Source organism: Pteropus medius, unplaced genomic scaffold (genome assembly GCF_902729225.1).
Source record: "Pteropus medius unplaced genomic scaffold, Ma_sr-lr_union100, whole genome shotgun sequence".
In the NCBI taxonomy this organism is placed as follows: domain Eukaryota; kingdom Metazoa; phylum Chordata; class Mammalia; order Chiroptera; family Pteropodidae; genus Pteropus; species Pteropus medius.
The window spans coordinates 1626265-1649368 of NW_024345600.1; the positions used below are offsets into that span (position 1 = coordinate 1626265).

General features: G+C 34.7%; 1 protein-coding gene across 3 annotated transcripts in view; it reads right to left on the reverse strand.

Annotated features, from left to right (window-relative positions):
- The window catches only part of CFAP54 (cilia and flagella associated protein 54), a 232974-nt gene that overhangs the window by 145234 nt on the left and 64636 nt on the right, over positions 1-23104 (reverse strand). For all 3 annotated transcript variants that reach the window (XM_039874060.1, XM_039874058.1, XM_039874059.1), the window contains 7 exons: positions 22715-22807; positions 22276-22461; positions 17693-17829; positions 15122-15269; positions 13516-13671; positions 9267-9389; positions 1587-1715 (listed from right to left, as the gene is read on the reverse strand). In XM_039874060.1, coding sequence (XP_039729994.1) covers positions 1587-1715; positions 9267-9389; positions 13516-13671; positions 15122-15269; positions 17693-17829; positions 22276-22461; positions 22715-22807 — 972 coding nt within the window. The remainder of the gene's footprint in view (positions 1-1586; positions 1716-9266; positions 9390-13515; positions 13672-15121; positions 15270-17692; positions 17830-22275; positions 22462-22714; positions 22808-23104) is intronic.

Sequence of the window (23104 nt, forward strand, 5' to 3'; positions counted from 1 at the left end):
ATGCAGTACTCAGTGTTTTATGGAGGCTGACCAAATTATTTCTTTTCTTCTCTCTCCCTTCCTCCCAGTAACTTCCACTCCTCCTAACAAGCACCCTGGACTCACTCTCCCAAAAGCACTTAAGGGTATGTCTCTAAAAATCCTCAAAAGAAAATGCCCAGTATGCCCTCAGAAATGTATCACTTTTTTCTTTTTTTTTTTTTCATTTATTTTTCCCAACAGAAGCTTCTTTACAACTAAGCTAAATGTCTTTGCTGCTTTGCCTTTCACTGAAACATAACAGGATCAGTAATTAGTGGATTAAAAATTGGTGGGTCTGTGCTCGGGCTCTCTACCATCATTGAGACCTGACCAGTTAGGTCTTTCACTGAAACATAACAGGATCATTAATTAGTGGATTAAAAATTGGTGGGTCTGTGCTCAGGCTCTCTACCGTCATTGAGACCTGCCCTGTCTCCTGTTCTTAAAAACAAAACAAAACAAAACAAGAACCTCCCAAGCCTCTTTAGGCTTACAGTGACCTTGAGCAGCTAAAATGATTTCTGACTCCTATAAATTAGCTTCTCAGTCCCTACAGGCTCAGTCAGAAGGAAGTATCACAAACTTCTGCTGGACTAGAGGCTCCAAGGAAAAATGCATGGGACCCTGTTGTACAATGACGTGCAGGGACAGTGTCCTGAGTTAAAGCCTGGGTGATATAAAAGGGCTGGCTGATGGACTTTGAGAATGAGCAACTAGGTGAAAATAAACCTCAAACTGCCTTCAGGTTAATCAAAACTCTCTAGACAAAAAAATTGCCCTCAAAAAATAAAAGTATTATGGCTAAAAACTCATCCAGTAAAACAGTACTGACATTTCAAGTTTTACGTGGTAAACAAATGCTTACTTTGAAACTCAAAATGTAATAGAAATAGAAATAGAACGACTCCAACTGAAACAGGCTCCGGGATGACAGTCTCTACCCCTACCCATCACCAAAGGAGGTTTCAAGTAATTCCCAGTGCACCTCAGAAACCTGATAAACTAAGGGACAGTTCAAAATTTGATCTGCAAAAACGTTTAACCACAGTTTCTAGGAAAGGCAATAAAACAGGTTCTAATAAGACCCTTGCTTGGGAAGCCAATATTAAAAAGTAGACTCGACCCTTAGCAGTCTCACAAAGAAAACAATCTAAGTGTGATGATGAGTTTAGGAAACCTACTTTGAATAAGTGAAAACTCTGACATGTGTTTACATTCAAAGACCCTCCCAGAATAATAAAATCAATTTGGGAGAGACTTTACAGAGCTTTTAGTCCAAGGTCCAGCTGAGGGTAGGAAATTTTCTATCAACCCCTAACTGATAGTCAGTACTGGTGATAGGGAACTATTCAGGATTCCAGCATGAATTCCATTTCATTTTTTTAAATCATAATTGTCTTAAAAAGAGGAAAAAAGCTCTTCACTCTATATTACTTTCCTTTTATGTAAATATGACAAGTTAAAAACTGATCAATTTTCTAACATGTTTACAAATACAATATGACTTCTTAAAAGACTCAAGTAAATAAATATAAGCTTAAAGATGAGAAACAAAGAATAATTACCTCCTCTTGTATTTCTTCTTGGTCAGTAGTACCAAATAGAGATTTGCACCCTAATGTGATATCCAACATCTTTTTTCCATAATTTATAATAATTACTGCCAGGTCGTATTCCTTCCATGAACGCAGAATCTAATTTAAAATATTCATTAATTATCTCTGTTGAAAACTCTTGTCTATTCTCAAGTGTCTTGCATCATTTTTCATAAACTCAAACATCCCATTAATGTTTTGGGTCTAAGAATTCCCCTATTTCTCTTAAGGAAACTAGAAGCATATCTCTATATCTTATTTCCTAGATTAAAACTGCATAATTCCACTACTTTGAATAAAGAACAAATAACAGGAATCTCATCAATAATGAATTCCCCATATCTCTGGGACATGTACCAATATACATTTTGGCATAGTAAGTTAAGTAAGAAAATATCTCCACTAAAAAGATCCATACTAAAACAAAATCATTCTTAAAGGCCATATAACCATCACCTCTTGTCATTAAGTTGCTCTCTGGGTGAAATGGTACAATTGCTGACCTCATGGTGTCTTGAGGCAGGGGGCGTGTAAATGATTTATAAGGCATTCTGGTAGTGAACTGGAGTTAAGCTGTTTGGGGCAGATTCCCCATGAACCCTAGGGGGAATAGACACCGTAAGCTTAAGAAGGGATGTGGCCCGCTCAGCCACTCTCATCCACAGTCCCTGTTACTAATTGTTATTCTTTGGCCTTTTCTAGCCTGGCCCTTACCTACCTCTCCAGCATAAGCTTTCACCACTCATCCCTTTGTACTGAAGTTTGCAAGATATTTAACTGAGTATAAATTCTGATACTCACCTTGGTTTCAGGACTTCATGCCTTCCTACAGCTGAGTCACTTTCCCAGAACAGCTTCCCCACCTTATTTATATAACCCTACCTGGTCATTAAAACCTGAGCTTCAGCATCAACTCTAGGAAAGCCTCCTTGGCCAGCAATCTGATTGGCACAGAGCCTGCTGTAGTGAAGGGTCACATGAAGGGGACGCGTTCATTATGAACCCCATAGGACAATTCTCTAAGGATTTAAGTGAGTTTGTATGAATTTGTTATATGGAGATGTACTCTGTTAAGTAGAATAAGTTAGTATTTAAGGTAAACAACAACTGTTACCTCCCATGCAGGGAAAAGATAAAATAAGGTGGTTGACAAATAGTGAGTAGCTACTTCAACCTGATAAGAGAGACCTGATGCAGTGTTAAGAACTGGAAATATCTCTGTGGGACCAAGGAAATAGTGTTAAACTAATGCTGACTGTGGAACAGAGTGTGGGAAGGAAAATACTGAAATAAGCTTTGAAAAAATAGATGGGTTTAGTCATGCCGGGCCTTGAATGCCAGGCAAAAGAGTTCACTCTCATTATAAAATTGATACGAGAAGGAGCAAGTTTTATTGTTAGAAAACAGAAACGATCTAATGTTTGCTCTCCACTCAATTTTGCTTTCCAATATATTTAAGTCCTAGGCTTACAAAATATGTAATCTTTCTCTCTTGTTATAATATGCCAGTAGAAAACATTAAATGATAAAGAAGTTTTCCAATTAAAAGAAAAAGAGAACCAAACCTACTTAACATACCAACTGGTGAACAGAAATTCAAAAACTATGCCAAATATTTAGCATAATATTTTTTAACAATGCAAAATTAATGAAACATTTAAGATGTTATGTCTCAGAAGTGGTAATTTATTTAGAATTCTGGAAACTTTTAGAAAAACTACTACTGCTTATAGAAGAAAGACTGAACCATCTGAAAAGATCACCAATTTTTTAAACATAACAGAGAAAAGAAACAAAGTTATTGAGCTTTGCATGTCCTAAGAGAAAAATCCATTGAAAAATGTCTTTATATGAAATGAACACCTGATATCTGGGATTCAGGGCTAATCCACAAAGTTTTGGGATTGCTGGTCATGCTGGAGGAAGCTTCTGAAATGAAAATTCTCGGCATATCAATTTGGGACAGTACCAGCTCTAATAGCAAAATACATGCCAGGTCATTTGTACAATAGCATCACTTAGATCTCAATACAATTCCTCAAGTGGAGGGAAAGGGAGTAGAGTCATGGGTGGCAAATTAGAAAATGCAGAGCCAGCCCCAAGTTGTTGTGTGCCACAGGGGAAAAAATCACAGGAGACCAAGAGGGGAGGCATGTGAATTCCAGGACTTCAATCTCCACTGGGCCCCAAATGCTGGTTGGAAACTCTGTTCTAGGTCAGCTCTCTGTACCATTTTCCACAGGGGCTGTTGCAAACTCTCCCATTTTCTCAAATCTCTGAAACCCACTCTTACTTTTCAACTCCTCACTCTCAGCAAATAACCTTGCTTCCTTTCTCCAGAGGAAATGTAGGGGATCTAGCTTATCTCCAGGCCACAAACCTACCTACACACTCACCTGTAACTACAAGCATCTTTTCCTCCCATTAGAAGTAGAGGTGAATTTCCTGTCCAGATAAACCCATCCCAATGTGCTCAGATCCCATTGCCTCCAGCCTTCTCAGAGTCCTTGCTCTAGTAGTCGCCTCTCCTTTCCTATATCCTCATCCTTTCTCTCTCCTGGCTCCTGGCCATTAATAGGCACATGTTGTAGAGTACTTGGATAAGCAGGATTGCTTTTATGGGTGGGTGGGTTAGTTGATTTTTAGCAGAAGTTGCTATTGGCAAATTGCAAGCAACAAACTGCCTTGGAATAGAATTTCTATGTTCTGGTAGAAACACTACAGTAACTGCTATAAATTATTTAAATGTAAAGTGAGTAGTTGTTCAGTGCTCTGGAAAGAGAGGGTAACTTGGCCTTCTCTTATTTGAAAAAGCTACTCCTCTCCTGGAAACACTCATTGATGGAAGCGTTTGGCGAGGAAAGGCCAAGCAGATGAATATACTCTGAAGAAAAGTAACCTTGAAAGGTGCATAACACTAAACAATGTGTGTGACTGAGCAGTTGGATTGTGTGAGACTGCTTTTTCAATGGTTACACCATGTGACAATGACAGAACTAACAGCAAGAGGAAGATTCTCAAGGTTGGGGAGGGGTTAGGAATGACAAAAGCTTTGGAGTAATTGATTCTCCTATACCTCCTCTTGGACTGGCCCCTTGGACTAGGTGCACCCTTGAGATTCTTAGATAATTATCTTCCCTTCTCACTTAACACACTGTCCTCCGGTGATATTATCTGTTTTTGATGCTTCGATGAGTCTGTATACTAATAACTCCTTTGTCTTTATACATATTTGACCTTTCCTGAACTCCAAGTCTATAGGTCCAATTATATAATGGCCACCTCTTTGGATATCTTATCAGGCCCCAAAATTCAATATATTCAAAACCCATCATTTTCTCCTTTTTCCACACAAATTTACTCTCCATCCAGGGTTCAACACATAGTACTGTATTCATCCCACTGTCCAGGACAGACAGCTGGATTACTGTTGACTTTTTCTCTCCCTTCTTTTTCCCTCTATACCCAATAGGTTTTCAGGTTTTCAATTCTACCTCACATATAACTCTTGAATCTTTTCAATCCTCTCTCCTACTTTTCTACACTGATTTAGTTTATTATCTCTCACTTTCTAACTCATTCCCTGCCTCACTTCTTATCCCCCTCTAATTACTAGCTGTTGCACAACCAAAATAATTTTTTTTTCCAAAATGCGAATCTTATTATATCATTCCCAGTTTGAAACACTTCGATGGCTCCTCTTATCATAAAATCTATTTACTCCCTTTTTCTGTGTATCTTGAATTTTGTGCCCTGTTGAGAAAGGTCTCTGCTGATTTCAAGGCCATTCATCCTTGAATCCATTGGAACTTTATTTTGCTCATGGTGTGACCTAGGACTCTGGTTTTATTTTCAGAAAATTTGTCAATTATACCAGCACCTTTTATTAAATAAACTACTATAATATATTATCATTTTCTCAATGGATCTGAATACCACTTTTGTCATATGTTAAGCTCTTCTGTAGACCTGGGTCTCACTATTGCTGGACTCTCTGTTTTCCACTGAACTATTTGCCTATTATTCTGTTAACACCATTTTAACTGAAGTGGCCTTTTGGCAAATATTATTATCTATAGAGAACTTTTAAATTTTTCTAATCAGTTTTAGAAAAACCCCATTGAGATTCTTACTGGAAGTGCATTATATTTAAATATTATTTTAAGAAGGATTTATATTTCTATGACAGTAAGTCTTCCTATTCAGGAACTTGGTATGGGCTGCCATATGTTCAGATCTTATTTCTTGTCCTTCAGTAAGATTTCACAGTTCTTTTATTTAGATCCTTTAACATTTTGTTAAATTTAAAATATTGTGTATTATAAGTGCTATATTTTCCCCTCTCCATTTCTAACTGACTACTGCTAGTATTAAAAAAAAAAAGAAAAACTTATCAGTTTGTGTTTTACCTATAATCACTTTATAAATTCTCTTTTTAATTCTGGTAATTTTTTACTAGATTCACATGGGTTTTTTAGACTTCTAAAATTACACGTAAGTTATATTTTTCTTTTCTAATATTATAAAATTATTTCATATTCTTTCCTATTGCATGAGACAGAATCTCCACAAATAACAAATAACATTATAATTGAGTCAGCACCTCCTGTGCCTGATTTTTAAGGAAATGGTTTCGGAAATTTGCCATTTAGTATTATATTTGCTATAAATGTCTTTATCATTACAGTAGTCTCCACTTATTTGCAGTTTTGCTTTCCCTAGTTTCAGTCACCATGGTCAACCTCAGTCCCAAAATATTAAACTTCCCCAACCATAGACATCATCTGCTCCTGACATCCAACCATTGACATCATCATGGATCCATGATCCAGGATCACTCCGAGCAGACGATCCTCTTTCTGATGTATTGTCAGAAGATCAATACTAGCCTAACACTACATCACAATGCCCACATCATTCACCTCACTACTTCATCTCATCATGTAGGCATTTTATCATCTCGCATCATCACAAGAAGGATGAGTAGAGTCCAATAAGATATTTTGGGTGAGAAAAAGAAAGAGATCACATTCGTATAACTTTTATTAGAGTATACTTTTATAACTGTTCTATTTTATTACTGTTGTTAATCTCTTAGTGTGCCCAATTTATAAATTAAAATTTTCAAAGGTATGTATGTATGTAGGAAAAAAATTTTTAAAACATAGTACATATAGGGTTCATTACTATCTGTAGTTTCAGGCATCCCCTGGGGGTCTTAGAACAAATCCCCTGCAGCTAAGGGGAGACTACTGTATTCAATCACTTCTTCCCATATCTAACTTATTTAGAAATTTTATTAGTAAAATTTTCTAAGTGTTATCAAATGTCTTTGTAGCATTTTCATATAACCTTATTGTTTTTATCTTTTAACTTGCTGTTGTAAAAAATTCAGGTATCATTTTAATTCACACTTGATCTTTAGTACTTGACAATAAGAGACCAGAAAGTGACCAGATGCCCTCCAAGAGCAGAGAAGGTCGATCAGACAGAACAGATTGGAGGAACACTGTACAATGCCTCTCTTTGTCCTGATTAATATTTTGGGCCCTGAATTCTGCTTTTTCAGATATTTTTGTTGGCATTGTCCCAGTACCTCTGTCTTGCCATTTATTTTTCAGTGTTTGTCACTTTGTTTTATGAGTGTTTCTTGAAATAATATATTGTTGAATCTGACTTTTTATCCCATCTGCCAGTCTCTGCCTTCTGAGTTCATTGACACCAGTAAAGTAATTAATATAGTTAATTTTATTCTTTCTACCTTAAGTACTATCTCTTTTTCCTTTTTTTTTTTTTTCTGAATTAGCCATTTTTCCTCTCTGTCATTCCTCTGTTCATTTCTCCTTTATATCAATTTAGCAGTCCTACTGTGTTTTAAAGTTCCGTTCATGGCTATGTGTTCCTCTGTGTCATCTTTAAATATATTTATTCTATCCAAAGAAAATAATTTTATATTATATGTATTTTTATACTGTATATATTTTTATGTATAGTATAAAATTTTTATATATAGCACAACTATGCACCAAGATTCTCTAACTGCTCACCCCTCCCTCAGCCCCAAATAGGATGGAAGCTTTAGTTCTAGGTTACAAATAAGTTTTCTTTTCAAGGACAATTCTTCTACTTCAAGAATTCCTACTTAGCATTTATATTACAAAGTCCTACTCACATCATTATTATCTATTTAATTTTAATAATACGTATATTACAAGATTCATTGCTCTCATTATTCCTCTTCTTTTTGTCTTTTACTATCTTGGGATTTCTGTTCTGAACCAATTGTCATTTGATAAAGTATTTCCTCAAGTGTTTTCCTCAGATAAGTACACAGGAAGAATACTTTTTAAATGCCTGCACTTCTTAAAATGTTTATTTTGCCCTGACAAATAAATGATATCTTTCCTGGTTATTAATTTTTGGACCCTCAGGATTATATGAAAGTTGCTTCAGTATTTTAACTTCTCTGATAAAAAGTCTGAAGTTAATTTATTCTTTTTCCATTGCAAATAACCTGTTCTTTGTGTCTCAAAACTTTAATATTTGTTCTTATCCTTGGACTTCAGGCATTTCACCAACATGTGTCTACACATGTGTTCTTACATTAATCATGCCTGGGACTCAGGGAGCTTATTCTCCATTTGTTTCTTTTCTACCTCCAAAACGCTACTTCATGTTATGAATTCTGGATCTGCCTTCTGAATTTATCTCTACGCAACTGTGTTCTACGTTGTCAGGTGTTTCTTGAGCTTCCAGATTTGACTCAAGAAATATCATAACCATAATGTTCACCTGTTTAATTTTTTTAATCAAAAATCAAATTTGTTTGTTCAGTTACAGATATTTTGTTTTGTGTTTTAACCATCTAATGGCATCACTTTGAAAGTTTTTTCTTTTTCTTTTTCTTTTACTTTTTTTTTTTAAGTCATCTCTGGTCTTTTCCAACATGGTGAGAGTAAATAACAGAATTACTTACTGGTCTACTCTTCCCCCACGTGGGGTTTTGAGTCCCTTTAAGTGATTTACTACTTTTCTCTTTCTGCTAATGGTTTATGTTCCCTCAGCATCTACACAGATCAGTCATAGAGGTCTCTCTAACAACGGTGAACCAGTGAGCAATGGAAGGAATATGATTTTCTGCCCTCATGTCAGGCCATGAACAGCCAGCAAATCATGACCTCTGTGCTAAGGTAGAGGGTAGAGGCCTCTCCGTTGCCAGAAACAAACTTAACTCTCAACCAAAGTGATAGATCAGATCAGCCCACCAATGCAGTGAAGGATACAACCCTTCTTTTAGGAGACTCACTGGATTCAGTCAACCAAAGCCTTTGAAGAAATATACTAGGTTGGTCTTTGAGCCAAACAGTGAAGATAAATAAGCCTGCCTCTCTGCCTGTGGTCTCTTGGTTCTTTCTTGTTTCCAAAGTAAATGAGGTCCATAAAGTGCCTTCTTTCTATCCCCCAACCCCTTCCTCCCCAAGATACACAAATCCAGGCTTTACCAACTTGCCTGGTTGGGCTACTTTTAACCTAAAATACTGAGTGTTATTTTTTAAAGTATTCTAATTCTTGAGATTAATAGTATCTTAACCTTATAAATCATTACTGCTCCTAAATTTTATGACACTAGACAAAGAATGAGATAAATACCTTTGCTATATAGAAGATACAACACGCTATCATGTGCTGTATGCTTTCAAAAGTCGCAACATGTTTCTTTGAGTGGGTGATGTTTGGTAGTCCTTGTAAAACCACTACACACTTTATCAAGATCTAAAAAATAGAAGCACAATGATTTTGTTGAAAAATATCATCCTTACTCATTATAAAATGTTCTATTCAAATCATGCAAGTTTTAAGCCATCAAATTCTATTGTTAGTAATTTTTTGGTAAATTGCTTATAATGTATACAGGAATGTAGTCTTAAATAAAATTATGTTCTATGTTCAGATGAGTAACTCATCTAAAGTAACTTAAAAACCTGTAGAGAGAATAAAATAAGTACACAAATAACTATAAAACAAAGCACATTTTGATAAGTGCCATAGAAGATATAGGCAGAATGCTACATGTATACAAAAAACACTAAGATCACAGCCAGCCAGGCTTAGGAGAACCTTGAAAAACCATATGAGGAAGAATGTACCATATTAAGTATACAGTGATATCAGATACTTGAAATAACAGTTTCCTTTAAAATTAAAACCAAACATTCATATCCCAAGAAATCAATTAACATTGGTATTTACTTTTTATTCTCCCTGCTTCATATTATATGATCCTGAATTTAATCAAGAGCTAGATGATTAAGTTTAGCTTTCTATTCTGTTGCACATTTCTAAGTAATATTACAATCAGAAAAGTAGAGTTGAGATTGCATCAATCTATTCATCATTCGGATTATCCCAAAGGACAAATTAATATATGGATGTTGATCCTCTGGTGGGACATTAATTGCTTCAAGCTAGCATTCTAACACTATTACTATTGTTACAATACACTTACAAGTTTTTTTATCCTTCTTTAATTCCTCCCTTTCACCATCACCCTCTCTTACCCTACCACACCATATCCCCAAATCATGTTAACAACATTAAGTCCTGTAGCTTTCTCCCAGCTCAAATAATTATATGTGTATACATATAATTCCATAAATAGACATAGGAGGGTTAATGTTACATTACAAAATAGAATTTATACATACTTTTCTAAACTGTGCATTTCTCCTTCAACCGTGTCTTGTGAAAAATCTCTCCAGGTCTACAGGTTTAGCTCCAATTCATTATTTCTAATGGCTGCATAACATTATTTGATGTGGATTGACCATAATTTATTCAGTCATTTCCAGAATCTCCATGTTGCATAATTTTACAGTTGGTGTTTTATGGTCTGGCACTACTGGCTATCCTCCTGTTACTGTACTTTCTCTTTGCCTCCAGTTTTCTTTCCACCACCAAGAATGCCACAATAAACATCCTTATATATGCTCAGTTTCCAGTGAGTGGCAACTGAGGCACCAGCTTTGAGATAATACCCAATGAGGATGAGGCACCATCCTCTAGGGCATAGTACACATTCTAAATCAATGACCATTATATGGTATTGTGTCCCCAGCAGGTAGAACACATGGATCCAGTAATTGAGGGGTGTAGTGAGAAGTTTGATCTTACTAACTGGTGATTTTGCTCTATGGGATAAATTACTAACAGAGGGATTGCTCTGTCAGGTAAATGCATTTTTAATTTTACTAAAATTGTATTCAATGGGATAAATTACTAGTAGAGGAATTGCTGTCAAATATATTTGTTTAATTTTAATCAAAATTAGATTTGGTTTCTTTAAAACTAAGATTGTTTTACCAGAATCTAAAGCCTATAACAATTCACATTTCTCCCATAAATGAATGAGAATGCCTTTGCTCCACATCCTCACCAGCAATAGAAATTACAGATCTTTTCAATTCTGCCAGTGATACTACAATGCTCATTTAATGTGCATGTCTATGAATATTCAGAGTTTGAGCATCTTTTCATGTGCCTCTCAGTCACTTGGATTTGCTTACCCTATAAACTACCTATTCCTATCCTGTGCCTGTTTTGCTGTTACATTATTATTAATTTGTAAGATTTTTTTTGTTACATATATTACCCTTCATCAGTGTTATATTTTTTTTCCGAATCCATACATTTTACACTATCTTTATTATGATCCTTTTTTTCACACCTAAGTTGCTGTACATACAGTTAAATGTGTCTTTTTTCTTGTTGTTTCTAAGAGTTTTGTCTCAGTTAGAAATGGTTCCCCCAACCCTGGATTGAACGGGTAATCTCTTGGGATTTTTGTGTGTGTGTAAAAATTTTTGCTCCATTTTAAATATAAGATCTCGACTTTTTGTAGATAGTACAAATAGGATCAAACTCTATTTTCTTCCAGGTGAATATCCAGTTGTTTTACCACCATTTACTAAAAATATCCATTCTCTTCCCACTAAATTATAATGCCAATTCTGTCACATTTTACATTCTCATATTACATACATACTGAGGCCTATTTCTGGAATCTCCTCTCTGTTCCACTCATCTTTTCCTATCTAAACAATATAATTTAATTAGAAACTCCATTCCTAAACTTTTCCTGAGAGCTATAACCTATTCTCTGAGTTATAACCCAATCTCTGAAAATTCTGCAGTTAAAGGCATCCTGGATTAGTGGGATCCTAAGGGATGACATTGGACTATTCTGAACCCAACCAGCTGAGCATGAATTACAGCTGCTGTTCCCAGTGTGGTCTTTGCTAGAGAACATTAAGAAGTATGCATTGATACGGTTACTGTTTTCTTTTCTACTCTCTTAGGAGGAAGTACCAGAAGTTCTCATTCACACTAGGCACACAAAAATATACATTTAGAGTCTTGCCCCGGGGCAATGATAACTCCACCTACTGATGTAAGGACCTGAACTTTCTGGACATTTCTGAAAACAAAACATTGGACCACAATATTAATAACATGTTAGTCAGACCTAATGAGCAAGAAAGGGCGAGTACATTAAAGACGTTGGTATGATGAATGCCCTCCAGAAGGTAGACATGAACACTATGATGATTCAGGGCCTGACACCTTAATGAACTATCGGGGACATGCTGGGACACCTGCTCCAAAGTAGGTCTGACATATGGCACCTCTCACCTCTTAAAAGAAAGGACAATGCCAGGTAGACACCTCTGGATTCTGGAGGAAGAATATTTCACACTTGAAAATACTGCCCCCAACCATTTACAAGTGACATGAAAGGCTGCCAACTATGAGTCCAGATTTTGGATTTTGGAAGCCTATCTCTTCAGCAGCTGAACTTCTAGATGTGGGAAATATGGGAGGAGGCATGTCTATGCTCCAGTAGAGCCACCTAAAAGTGAATATTTGGTTCTCAAAATCTGAGTCAGTGATAACAATGATAACAACAATAATGGTGATGATGATAACTTTCTATACTATCAGCAGTAAAATCTTCCTTCATTCATTACATTTTTATGGTAGGCAGAATTGTAAGATAGTCCCCAAGACCCCTTCCCCAGGTGTATAAGGCTTGTATGACCCCTCCCTTTGAGTATGGCTAGGACCTGAATGTGATGGTATCATCACTCTCATGACTACACTGTGTTATATAAGAAGCATACTGCCATGTTGTGGCAGGAGCTGAGGACCTTCTTTCACACAACCATGAGGAAATGACTTCTCTCAACAACCGGTGAGCTCAGAACCCCAAGCCTTAGATGAGATCGCAGCCCTGGCCAACATCTTGATTTCAGCCTAATGAGACCCTGAACAGAAGACCTGCTAACCTGTATCCAGCCTCCTGATCCATAGAAACTATGAGATAGTAAATGGGTGATGTTCTAAGTCATTAAGCTTATGGTGATTTGTTGAAGCATAGACAACTAATATAATCCCTTCAGCCAGGTGATCCTCCAACTTCTCCATCACTGGAATACCAAGTATGTATTCTTGGGTCATCCACCGAGTTTCTCCCCCAGATGATGGCTTTAACAACATGTTTAAATAAGTGTTGCTGTTTCTAACATTATAAGAACACCAAAAGTGAAATGACTTTAAAATCCTAGAAAAGTAGATTTTCAATATTTAAATATGGACAGGAACGGCATTGAATGTTTTCAGAGAAACACATTTTAAGTCCTTATTTATGTTTGCCCAGACATATCATTTAAGTTATTAAAATGTTTTTTCAATTAACTCATGAAATTTCATAATACTTGTATTTATACTTTATAAGAGATATATTGCATTTTCTTTTCTAAAATACATTGTTGAGTTGCCTTTATAAAGATACCGTATCTGGTGGGGGAAAAGGCAAGTGGGGGACAGGGTGGAATACCCTTACCTGTACAACAGGTACCAAAACAATGTTGTGATAGATTATAGGAGCAAGGAGGCCATAACATTGAGTCACAGCTTGAAGGGTGTAACTGGAATCATTTAGGTAGCTGCTGAGTTCCAATGCCACTAACACTCTCTCACATTCAATTAGTCTAGCAATCTGTAAAGAAATAGGTGTTGTTACTCAAATTGAACATCAGGTACTTAACTGATATATTTCTAATGAGAAGAAGGGGTAGGAAATGTGATCTTTGTGGCTTAACAACAACATGAATGTTGCTATGAAGAAAATCCAAATTCAGAAACAACCTTAACTCCCTGATAATGCTACAAATGGATAACACGATCTTAAAATTAAACTTCAGGACATTTGTATTGTATTTCATAACAGAAAAAGAACTAATCTCTTTTCATTGTTAAGATAAAATCTTGGCTATATTTTCATATTAGAAAAAATCCAACTTTTTCAAAAACATAGATTATAACAAATAATAGTTAAAATATTGTCTCTGTAATATTGCCCTCACTTGATTAATGGAGACCCATTTTCTTTCTGGAACTGTGAGAAAATAGTAAACTTTCAGTAGACCAAATTAATCTTCTGTTATAATTCTCCTTAAATAAAAAATGATAATAAAATGTAAAGTTAGGCTTTTGTGATTAAGTGCCCCTTAAAAAGAAAAAGAATCCTATCTTATTTTCCCAGGGTAAAATTTCATTATTTTCTATATCGCTAGAATGGTAGTCTAGCATTCTAGAAATTGTTAAAGTACTTAATGATTATCTTTATTTTCAGACTGGATGTTAAAAGAAGAAACTGAATGCAATGAAGTAGGAACAGGTTCATGGTTGTGAGTGCTTGGGCTCTACAAGATTGTGAACTTGTCTTGGGCAGAGTCATGTTTTTTCACTTTCATATCCACAGAAACTAGCACAGCCTCATGTAATAATTTATTGGTTAACTAATTAATAAATAAATTGATGGGTTGTTATTAAAAACAAGAGAATTATAAGGTTGTAGATGTGCACAGAGCAATGTTTATAAGAACTCTGAGACTCCATCAATAAAAAATACTAAATTCCTGCCCTGCCCTGTACAGGAATGTAATATTATAATTTAAAAGAATTTGGTAGGTTAATACACACCACTATGAAAATATGTCCAAGATATATTATAAAAAGTGTTTAAAAGTTGCAGAACATCAAATACATCATAATCCCATTTTTGTAAAAAGTAATAATAATAATAACAACAACAGATTTGTCTATGAATATTTTCAAAAATTTGAGAAATCATATGAGAACAAAAACAGTATTCTTAGGGACAAGAGGATTACAACGAGTTTCACTTTATATATTATATATTTTTGAACAGCTGAAATTTATACTACTTTTGTACAGAGAAAAAAGATAAATTGGAAAAAAAAAAACCGATGACCTCGGGGCAATGAAACTTGTATAGACTATCAAATAAACCAGCATAATCATACAATTGCCTCTCAGTCCATTCACAAGCCAGGATATGCATTCCCAAAAAGAACACGAACTTGAAACATCGAGAAGCAAATAAAGGGGAACTGGCACATTTTTAGTCTTTTTAATTAACTTACTTGTTGAGAAGGGGAAATCTCATTGCCTTTAATATTATCACAGAAAAGATTTTCTTCTTTAATTTTAATATCACTTGTTACAAAAATATTTCTAAGAAAAAGGTATAAGAGGATTGAAGAAGTCTCTGCCAAAATATCTGAATGTAATCTGCAAAAATGAAGTAAATGACATTACAGGTTTAAATATAAAATGATTTAGCCTGTGGACTTGCCTTTTTAGATTGATTTTTCTTAGTAGCTACACAATGATCCCAAGATAGCAGCAAAAATTTGTGGAACAGCTACGCTTGTACAGTATTTAAGTCAAAATTAAAGACTATCCTTAACAAGGTCACAACTAAGAAAATTACACTGCTGACATATTACATCATAGATACATAAAAATAACTATTGTCTAAGGATTCTAGTTCTAATATATAAAGTTCTTTTTTATCAATATAATAAAATTAGTATAGATATTCAGACGTTTGGAAAATAGGCCCAAATTTCAATTAATGAACTATTTATAGCAGAATCAGCCATAGTGAGAGAGAGAGAGAGAAAGAGACTTAATAATTATTGGATTATTTTTAATTATCTTTTCTAAATTGCAGTCAACAGTGCCAACCGTTGGCAAAATGTGAAATCTGCAATCTTCCTTCTTTGTTTCCAATATTCCCTTCCTTACCATTAGCCTTACTTGGTGACAAACCCTCCCTTCTAAGCTTTAGATCCATCTACTCTCCATAGCCCCTATTCCTATAAAAGAAGAAAGAATCTGACATCAGTAATTCATACCTGAAGATTATCTGTTTCACCACCATGTAAAAATCTGAAATTTTCTTTGCCAGGAGAATTTTATTTCTCCCACGCCTGCAAGTCATACTAAACTTCCTCTTTGTCCTCATGCTGACCATCAGTACATTGACACGTGCAATGAGTCCAGTTTATCACTTCTTCTTGGCTCCATTTCCTTTCCTACCCAGCTTAGACTCTAGTAGCCATTTCAATAGTGACCTCTCCAGCACTTTGGATTCTGCACCTCTTATTTTATGCAATAATCAATTTGTTTGACATTCCATAGATGTCACTGTCCAATTTTTCTATCCCTGCCACAATGTTCAATCACGTATTCGCTTATTATCATTCCTTTTTTTTTTTCATTCAAACTAATTGCCATTTCTAAAAGTTTCTTCTTAGTTTTCATCCTACCCAACATGTCTATAGCATATTATTAGGCCACTGCGCTACCTAACCTTGCATTACATTCAATACTGCTGGCCGGTCCTGCCATGATGATCCCCGCACTTCCCTTGGCAGTGCACTTTCCAATGCTTTCACCTCCTGAATTGCTCTTTTTCAATGGCCTTCCTTGGTTCCACTTCTTGCTTCCGTCTCTTAAATGTTATTAATGTTCAGGTTTCAAATTCTAGCCTTCTATCTTTTCTGCTAAACAGTCATTCCCTAGGAGATATCATTCATTGTCAAAATTTCAATGATGACCTCAGTGAACAATTTCTAAATCTGTATCTCTACCCTTGACCTCTCTCCTGAGTTGTCGGCACTAAATATCCAACTACCTACTGGATATCTCATATCTGCGAAGGCATCCTACTGGAAAACTAAACTTGAAATATCCCCAATCAAATTCATTAACTTCCTCCAAAACCTTGTTCCATCTTTCACGTTTCTTTAGTAAACGTCATAGGCTTCCCAGTCAGATAACCCTGGAAATTCCAGTCAGCTTTTACTTCTTCTTCTCTTATCCTCACAAGTTACATAAAATCTTCCAAGTCCTGTCTCTTTCTCCTCCAATATGCCTCTCAAACCCATCTCCCACAGTATCTTGCATCCTTGTAAGATGTTTTAATTGAATGGAATTATACCTTTATGTGAATAAGCATTATCAATGCCTTTCCTCAACCAGCAGTTGCATTTTAAGCTCATTATCTTTGATTGAGAAGTGAAGGGTTTGTCTACTTATTAAAGAAATTTTGGGACTTAATAAGCAGGTAAAGATTTTGGTTTTGAACTTGTTAAGATAGCCTGAACTCACACTAATGCTTATTTCTGAAGCTGCTCTTAAACTTTAAGAAAAATAGCAGTAAAGCAAACGATGGCTTGTGGTTTTAAATGGCTTCTACCAATCTATTTTCAGTGACTGATGGTATAATCCTGGGATCTTCTTCAAGGGTAAAAGAAAAAGCCTTTTACCCTAACAGTCCACTTGTCAGACCCTAACTTTAACTTGAACCTAACCTTTCTCTGTTACAAAAGTTCCCAATGATACTTGTGTCTTCTAGTATAACTGACAGTACCTTGGTTAGTATTTGGTATTTTTTTCCATAACCTTCATTAACTTACATTCAGAATGCATCCATATGCCTCCACTGTGTTTTTCTGATTCTAGCAAAGGAGTTTCTAACAAGGACTCGAGACCTTGGAAAGCATATATTTATTAAAATACTTATTGGAAATAGTTTCATGTGGACTACCCTAACATGAAATTGAAAATAAATTAATTCTAGGCTTCACATCTGACATTTAATTTCAAAAAGCAAATTAATATTTTAAAAGAACATTTCTAATTACCTTCTCTGTGTAATAGTCATTATATTGCTTAAACTAATAACAGATTGTTCATTGTGAGGTGGTGAAGCAACAAAATAATCCCAAACTGGTGAGAAAACTTTCTTGGCCAGCTCATAGTTATCAATCTGATAGGCAACCTACAACAGAAAGCACATTATCTTATGTGATATTTTTATTTGCAAAATGTACATTTTAAAGAAGAATTCTGATATGGGCCGATCACACACTAATTTCTTAGACAGTTATTCACGTTTGCTGTTCTGTTTTACAGTGCCACAGTAAGGTAATGACGGCCACTGGCAAGGGAGACAGACACATTATGAAATCTCTTTTATTTCTAAATTGCATGGAAATTTGAAACTCTGTAAGGATGTTTCAAATTCTCATAAGCAAAACAAAGATCACATCTGAGCCAAATTAATTTCATTCCCATCTATCTCGGCAGCGCACACCATTTATTATAGACACTGTTATAATGAACAATCTGTTCCAAGAGAAACAATCAGATTTCCCAAACCCAAAATATGAAATATACTTCATTCTTTTCTGGTTCTGACTGACACTTTCAGAGCTTCTGTGCAACAAAGGTTCACAGCTGAAAAGAGTGAGGAATAAAACAGAGATGCTTCCAAGAAGCCAGGATATGTTTCAAGTTTAACTCATTCAACATTAGGCAAAATAACTGATTTTGCTGGTAAAATCTAGACACTCAGGAGAAAAAAAAAAATCAACTTACCTACTTCTTTTGGGAGAATATATTTCCTTAAATTTATTTCTAAAAATCATCCTATTTAAACATTTAAAACAATATGAAATCTCACCACGAGTTATACGCTGTTTCAAATCCTTACCGGATATAAAGTATAAGTAAATTCACTGAATTAAATATGTAAATGACAAGTTGCTAGAATATATTCCACTCAAGGAAATAACTTATAGAACCAGAATTTTTTTTAAATCTTCCAAGTCAGCACTTATAATCAACCAAACAACAAACTTTTATGAAGTTTCTGTGTGCTAAGCACTGTAAAAATAGATTCTTCAAATCTTAAAATGATTTCACATTCCATGAAACTGTAATCAAGTCATAGATATAAAACACATGAAATCACAGGAAAACAACAAAGAATAACATAATAATGGTGGAGGCTTAGAAAAGGAGAAATGAAGACTTCAATGAGGAGGCAGGGCTTGCGTTGAACTCTAAGACAGAAATGAGATTCAGATGGGCATAGTTCAGACAGAATCTGAATACGATCCAGTAATGGAAATCATTGCAGTGCAGTGAGGAGAGACTAGAAAGACAGGGCCTAGCTGCATCCCCCCAAGCCAGGCTGGTTCCCTTGCTGGCAATCAGAGTCTTAACTGAAACCTCAGTCAAAATTCTCTAACAACAAGGGTTGTTGTTGTGGAAATGAGATTGATTAAAAAGACAGACAAAGGAAGAAGAGATGATATCTCACATAGAACCTGGCACAAAGTAGGAACTGAATAAATAAGTCATCAATAAATAGATGAGTAGAAAGAGCAGTAATATTCGGTTAGAGGATGAGAGGGGAAAGAAGAGTTGAAACTTCTTAAAGAGCTTTAAAAATGAGGATGACTATCTTTTTTACTTTCTAGCTTTTTCTTTTATTATTTGAATGGTCATAGGTAAAAGGCAAACTTCTATTACTCAAAAGAGTTTCAATGAATTCATATATGAAGTGGGAAAAAATGTATGAACTTCATTTCCCCTTCTCCTGCCACCATTGTGATTACTGACAAAGCATTCATGTCCTAGTATCAAATTCTGTTGCCACCGCTGATCATAAAGACCTGCTGAACACCACCAAATCCAGTCAGAGGAAAGATGAGAGAAACGTGGGCTCTAGAACTTGGCACATGTTAGATGTAGAACACATGACTTCCTTGGAACCTGCGCAGAACACTAGAAAGGCATGAGCTGGTTCAAGTGCTTGCCATCTGTTACCCAAGTAACCTTGAATAAATTATTAAACCTCCCTGAGACACCCTTTCTGGAATAAAATGAGATTGGCAGAGAAAGAATTAAATTAATATTAGTCTCCTCAACTATAAAATTAAAGTGATTATACCACTTTATAGAGTTATAATAAATGGGGTAATGGATTTTTAAATGCCTGTTACACAAAAGGTTTTTTTAATAAATGATATTTTCCATTTCCTTTTTTCCTTTTCTCAACAAGCCATCATTCCCACTCATTATTTGATTTAGTAGTTCAATAATCCAGAAATATATGACATTTTATCGTATATCCATTTTAGAGATAGTGAAATTGAGACCAAGCAATTTGCCTAAAATCCTGCTCATAGATGTCTAATTTTCTACATTTTACATCAAATTATCTAGGTGTTACTAACCTAAAGGGGAAGAATAAAAAGAAATGAGGCTAATAAAGAGGGGGAAATTGGAAAATATACACAGAAAATATATCATTCATAAAGGTTCCTCAAAAATTTTTTCAGTTAGCCTAAATTCTACATTAAGAAAAAACCTAGTAAAGATTCGCCTGATTTTATTAATGTCTATAGAATAATGTTGAGAAAAAGTAGAATCTAAAATCCCAACCAAGTTAATCATAGGCATTTAGTGAAATATTTCCGTATCTTTATGTAAGAATATTTAAGATATATAATAATATTTTTTAAAAAACAGAATTATCTTGAAACTAAAAACTAATCACTCTAATGAAAAATAGACTGCAATTCCAAAACAAAAGTACATTTTTGCTAGAATTTAAAAGCTTAAACTTTTGCAAATTAAGGAGACGCCAAGTGAGAAAATTTTGCTTTAGCCACTTATCATTATGAGAAAGAATGCTCATAAACTGTCATAAATGAACTACAGTACTGCAAATATAGTATCAATAAAGACACACAGGTCATTACTTTATGACACTTCTCATTATCCCAGCAGTATAGCTAAGATTTAGTTTTATTAACTTTCAATGAAAGTTCTGCTAAATGAAACCCAAGAGTCAAACCACTCCCTGGAGAAAAATTAGGCCTTGATGAAAAATTCTGTTCTTTACTTTGAAGTAACTCCATCACTGCAAATTAGGGAATATATTAGATTCCAAAGAAATCAAAACATCAGAAAACCATGAGCCAATATGACACGCTAAACCAATGCTAGACAAATCCTAGCAATTCTCTCAATTTAATTTTCTTTGAAAAATATGCTAATATAAAAATCCACTAAAATCTTAGCTTATAATACTAATCAACTATTAAGAGAAAAATAGCACGATAGAAATATAATAAAATTTAGAATAGCCATCAGCTCTATAGTCAATAAGAGGTTTAAAATTAGATGCTTAAGAATTAGGTCAATGAGTAACTCTTCCTAGTGTCCTATTCACTGATGACGTCTGTTAAGTCAGGCAATCATTTCAGCAAAAATTTTAATTCGTGAGTATATCCATAACTAAAAACAACAATATTTATTAAGTGCCTACTGTGTGCTATGTTAAACATTTTATTAAGTGCCTAGTATGTGCTATATTAAAACATTTGACATGAATAATTCCACCTAATACTAATAGTTCTGGGAGGTAGCTACTAGTAATTAGTATTCCCTCTTTACAGATGAAGGCTACTTGCCCAATATCACATAGCTAATGTGAAGAGCTGGAATTTGAACTCAGATTTGTCTGTCTCTGTTAACCCAGAAATTTCACTTCTATAAATTTATCCTAAGAAAGTAATCATAGTTGCAAGCAAAGGTTTATACAAAAGATGTGCATCACAACTTTACTTATAATAGCAAAAGACTGGAAAGCATCTAAATTTACCCAACAATGAAGAATTACTAAATAAACCATGATCTATAAAACAGATAATACCATGCAGCTGTTAAAAATTATGTTTTAGAAGAATATTTAATAGAATGCAAACATGTCAGTTACATATTAAATAAAAATATCATGTAAAATAATATGTATACTATGATTAAAATTACATATTATACATAAATTCATACATATATGTATATATGTATATAAACACACACACACAAATACACATACTAATGAAAGGATATCCCTGGAACCAGGGTTTCTCAACCTTGGAACTATTGAGATTTTTGGATTAGATAATTCTTTGTTGGGGGGGGGCTGTCCTTTGCATTATAGGGTGCTTATCAGCATCACTGGCCTTTACCCAGTAGATGCCAGTAGCATCCTTTTAGATTATGACAACCATAAATGTCTCCAGACATTGACAAATGTCCCCTGGGAGCCAAACCTACCCAGGTTAAAAATTGCTACTCAGGATGACAGAATAAGAGATAACATTCATTTTCTTCTTTATGCATTTCAATATTTTCCAAAATATCTAAAATTAGTTGTGTTACATTTATAATGCGGGAAAGAAATGTTATTGTAAAAAGCAAACTCATTAAAAGAGAAGGAATGATTCCTATTTTATGAGAGTTTATTTCAGTAATGGAAAACATATGAGCTTTAGAATATCTGCTTGTGATTTTTTTCCATCAGAAATTACTAAGTAACTGCTCAACGGAAAAACACACAGAGAAAACAATTAATAGAAACCTCTTCTACCTGTGTCAGGAACATTCGAGCAGTAACAGCAGAAAGAGGTGGATAAACCAGAATTGGTTTAGTTGTCTCCCCAATAGCATCACCGACAAGCTTCCCATTAGAAGAATAAGCAGCAATTGCAAAGATATATTTTTCATTGCTTTCTAAACCTTTCACTTCAAAAATGCTTTTACCATCAGCTGGTATCTATTAACAAAAATATATTTCAAGTTATGTATGGAAAATAAAAGTAATATGACTTTAAAAATGTAATTAAGTAAACCTTATATGTTAAAAAAATTTTTTCATTTACTGTTAGATTTTAGTTATGACAAGTTGAAACTAGAAAAATTCACTGAAATAATGACTTCATTATTTCATAAGGGAAAAAAACAATTGTCATTAATGAGAATTTTGATAAGGTTTGCTGACATTTAGAGGTTTTTTTAGTTTGACATACCGCCTCTCCTGAGTTTGGGAGATCATTATTGTTTAGTCTCACTTTTCCATAGCTCCCTTCTGCTTTGCAACCCAAAATGCAGTACCATGAGACCTGCCAAAGAGAGAGATGAGCCCATCATCTGTAGTCTGTTTAACAAGGCATTCATTGTCTTTATCAGGATTGGCAAAAGAAATACTTTTCTAAATGAAAACGTAGCTATTCAAGTTTTGAAACACAGTATCTAAGTTTACGAAATACTTTTCTTTTCTTAAGAAGGCGAATATAGAGCTATTTACCTGGGACTACCAAAACTAATTATTATTTGTTATTAATTATTTTAGCTACCATTAACTAAGCAGTTCCAACGTGCTGAGTATTGTTAGGAAATTTACATATACTTTTCAATAT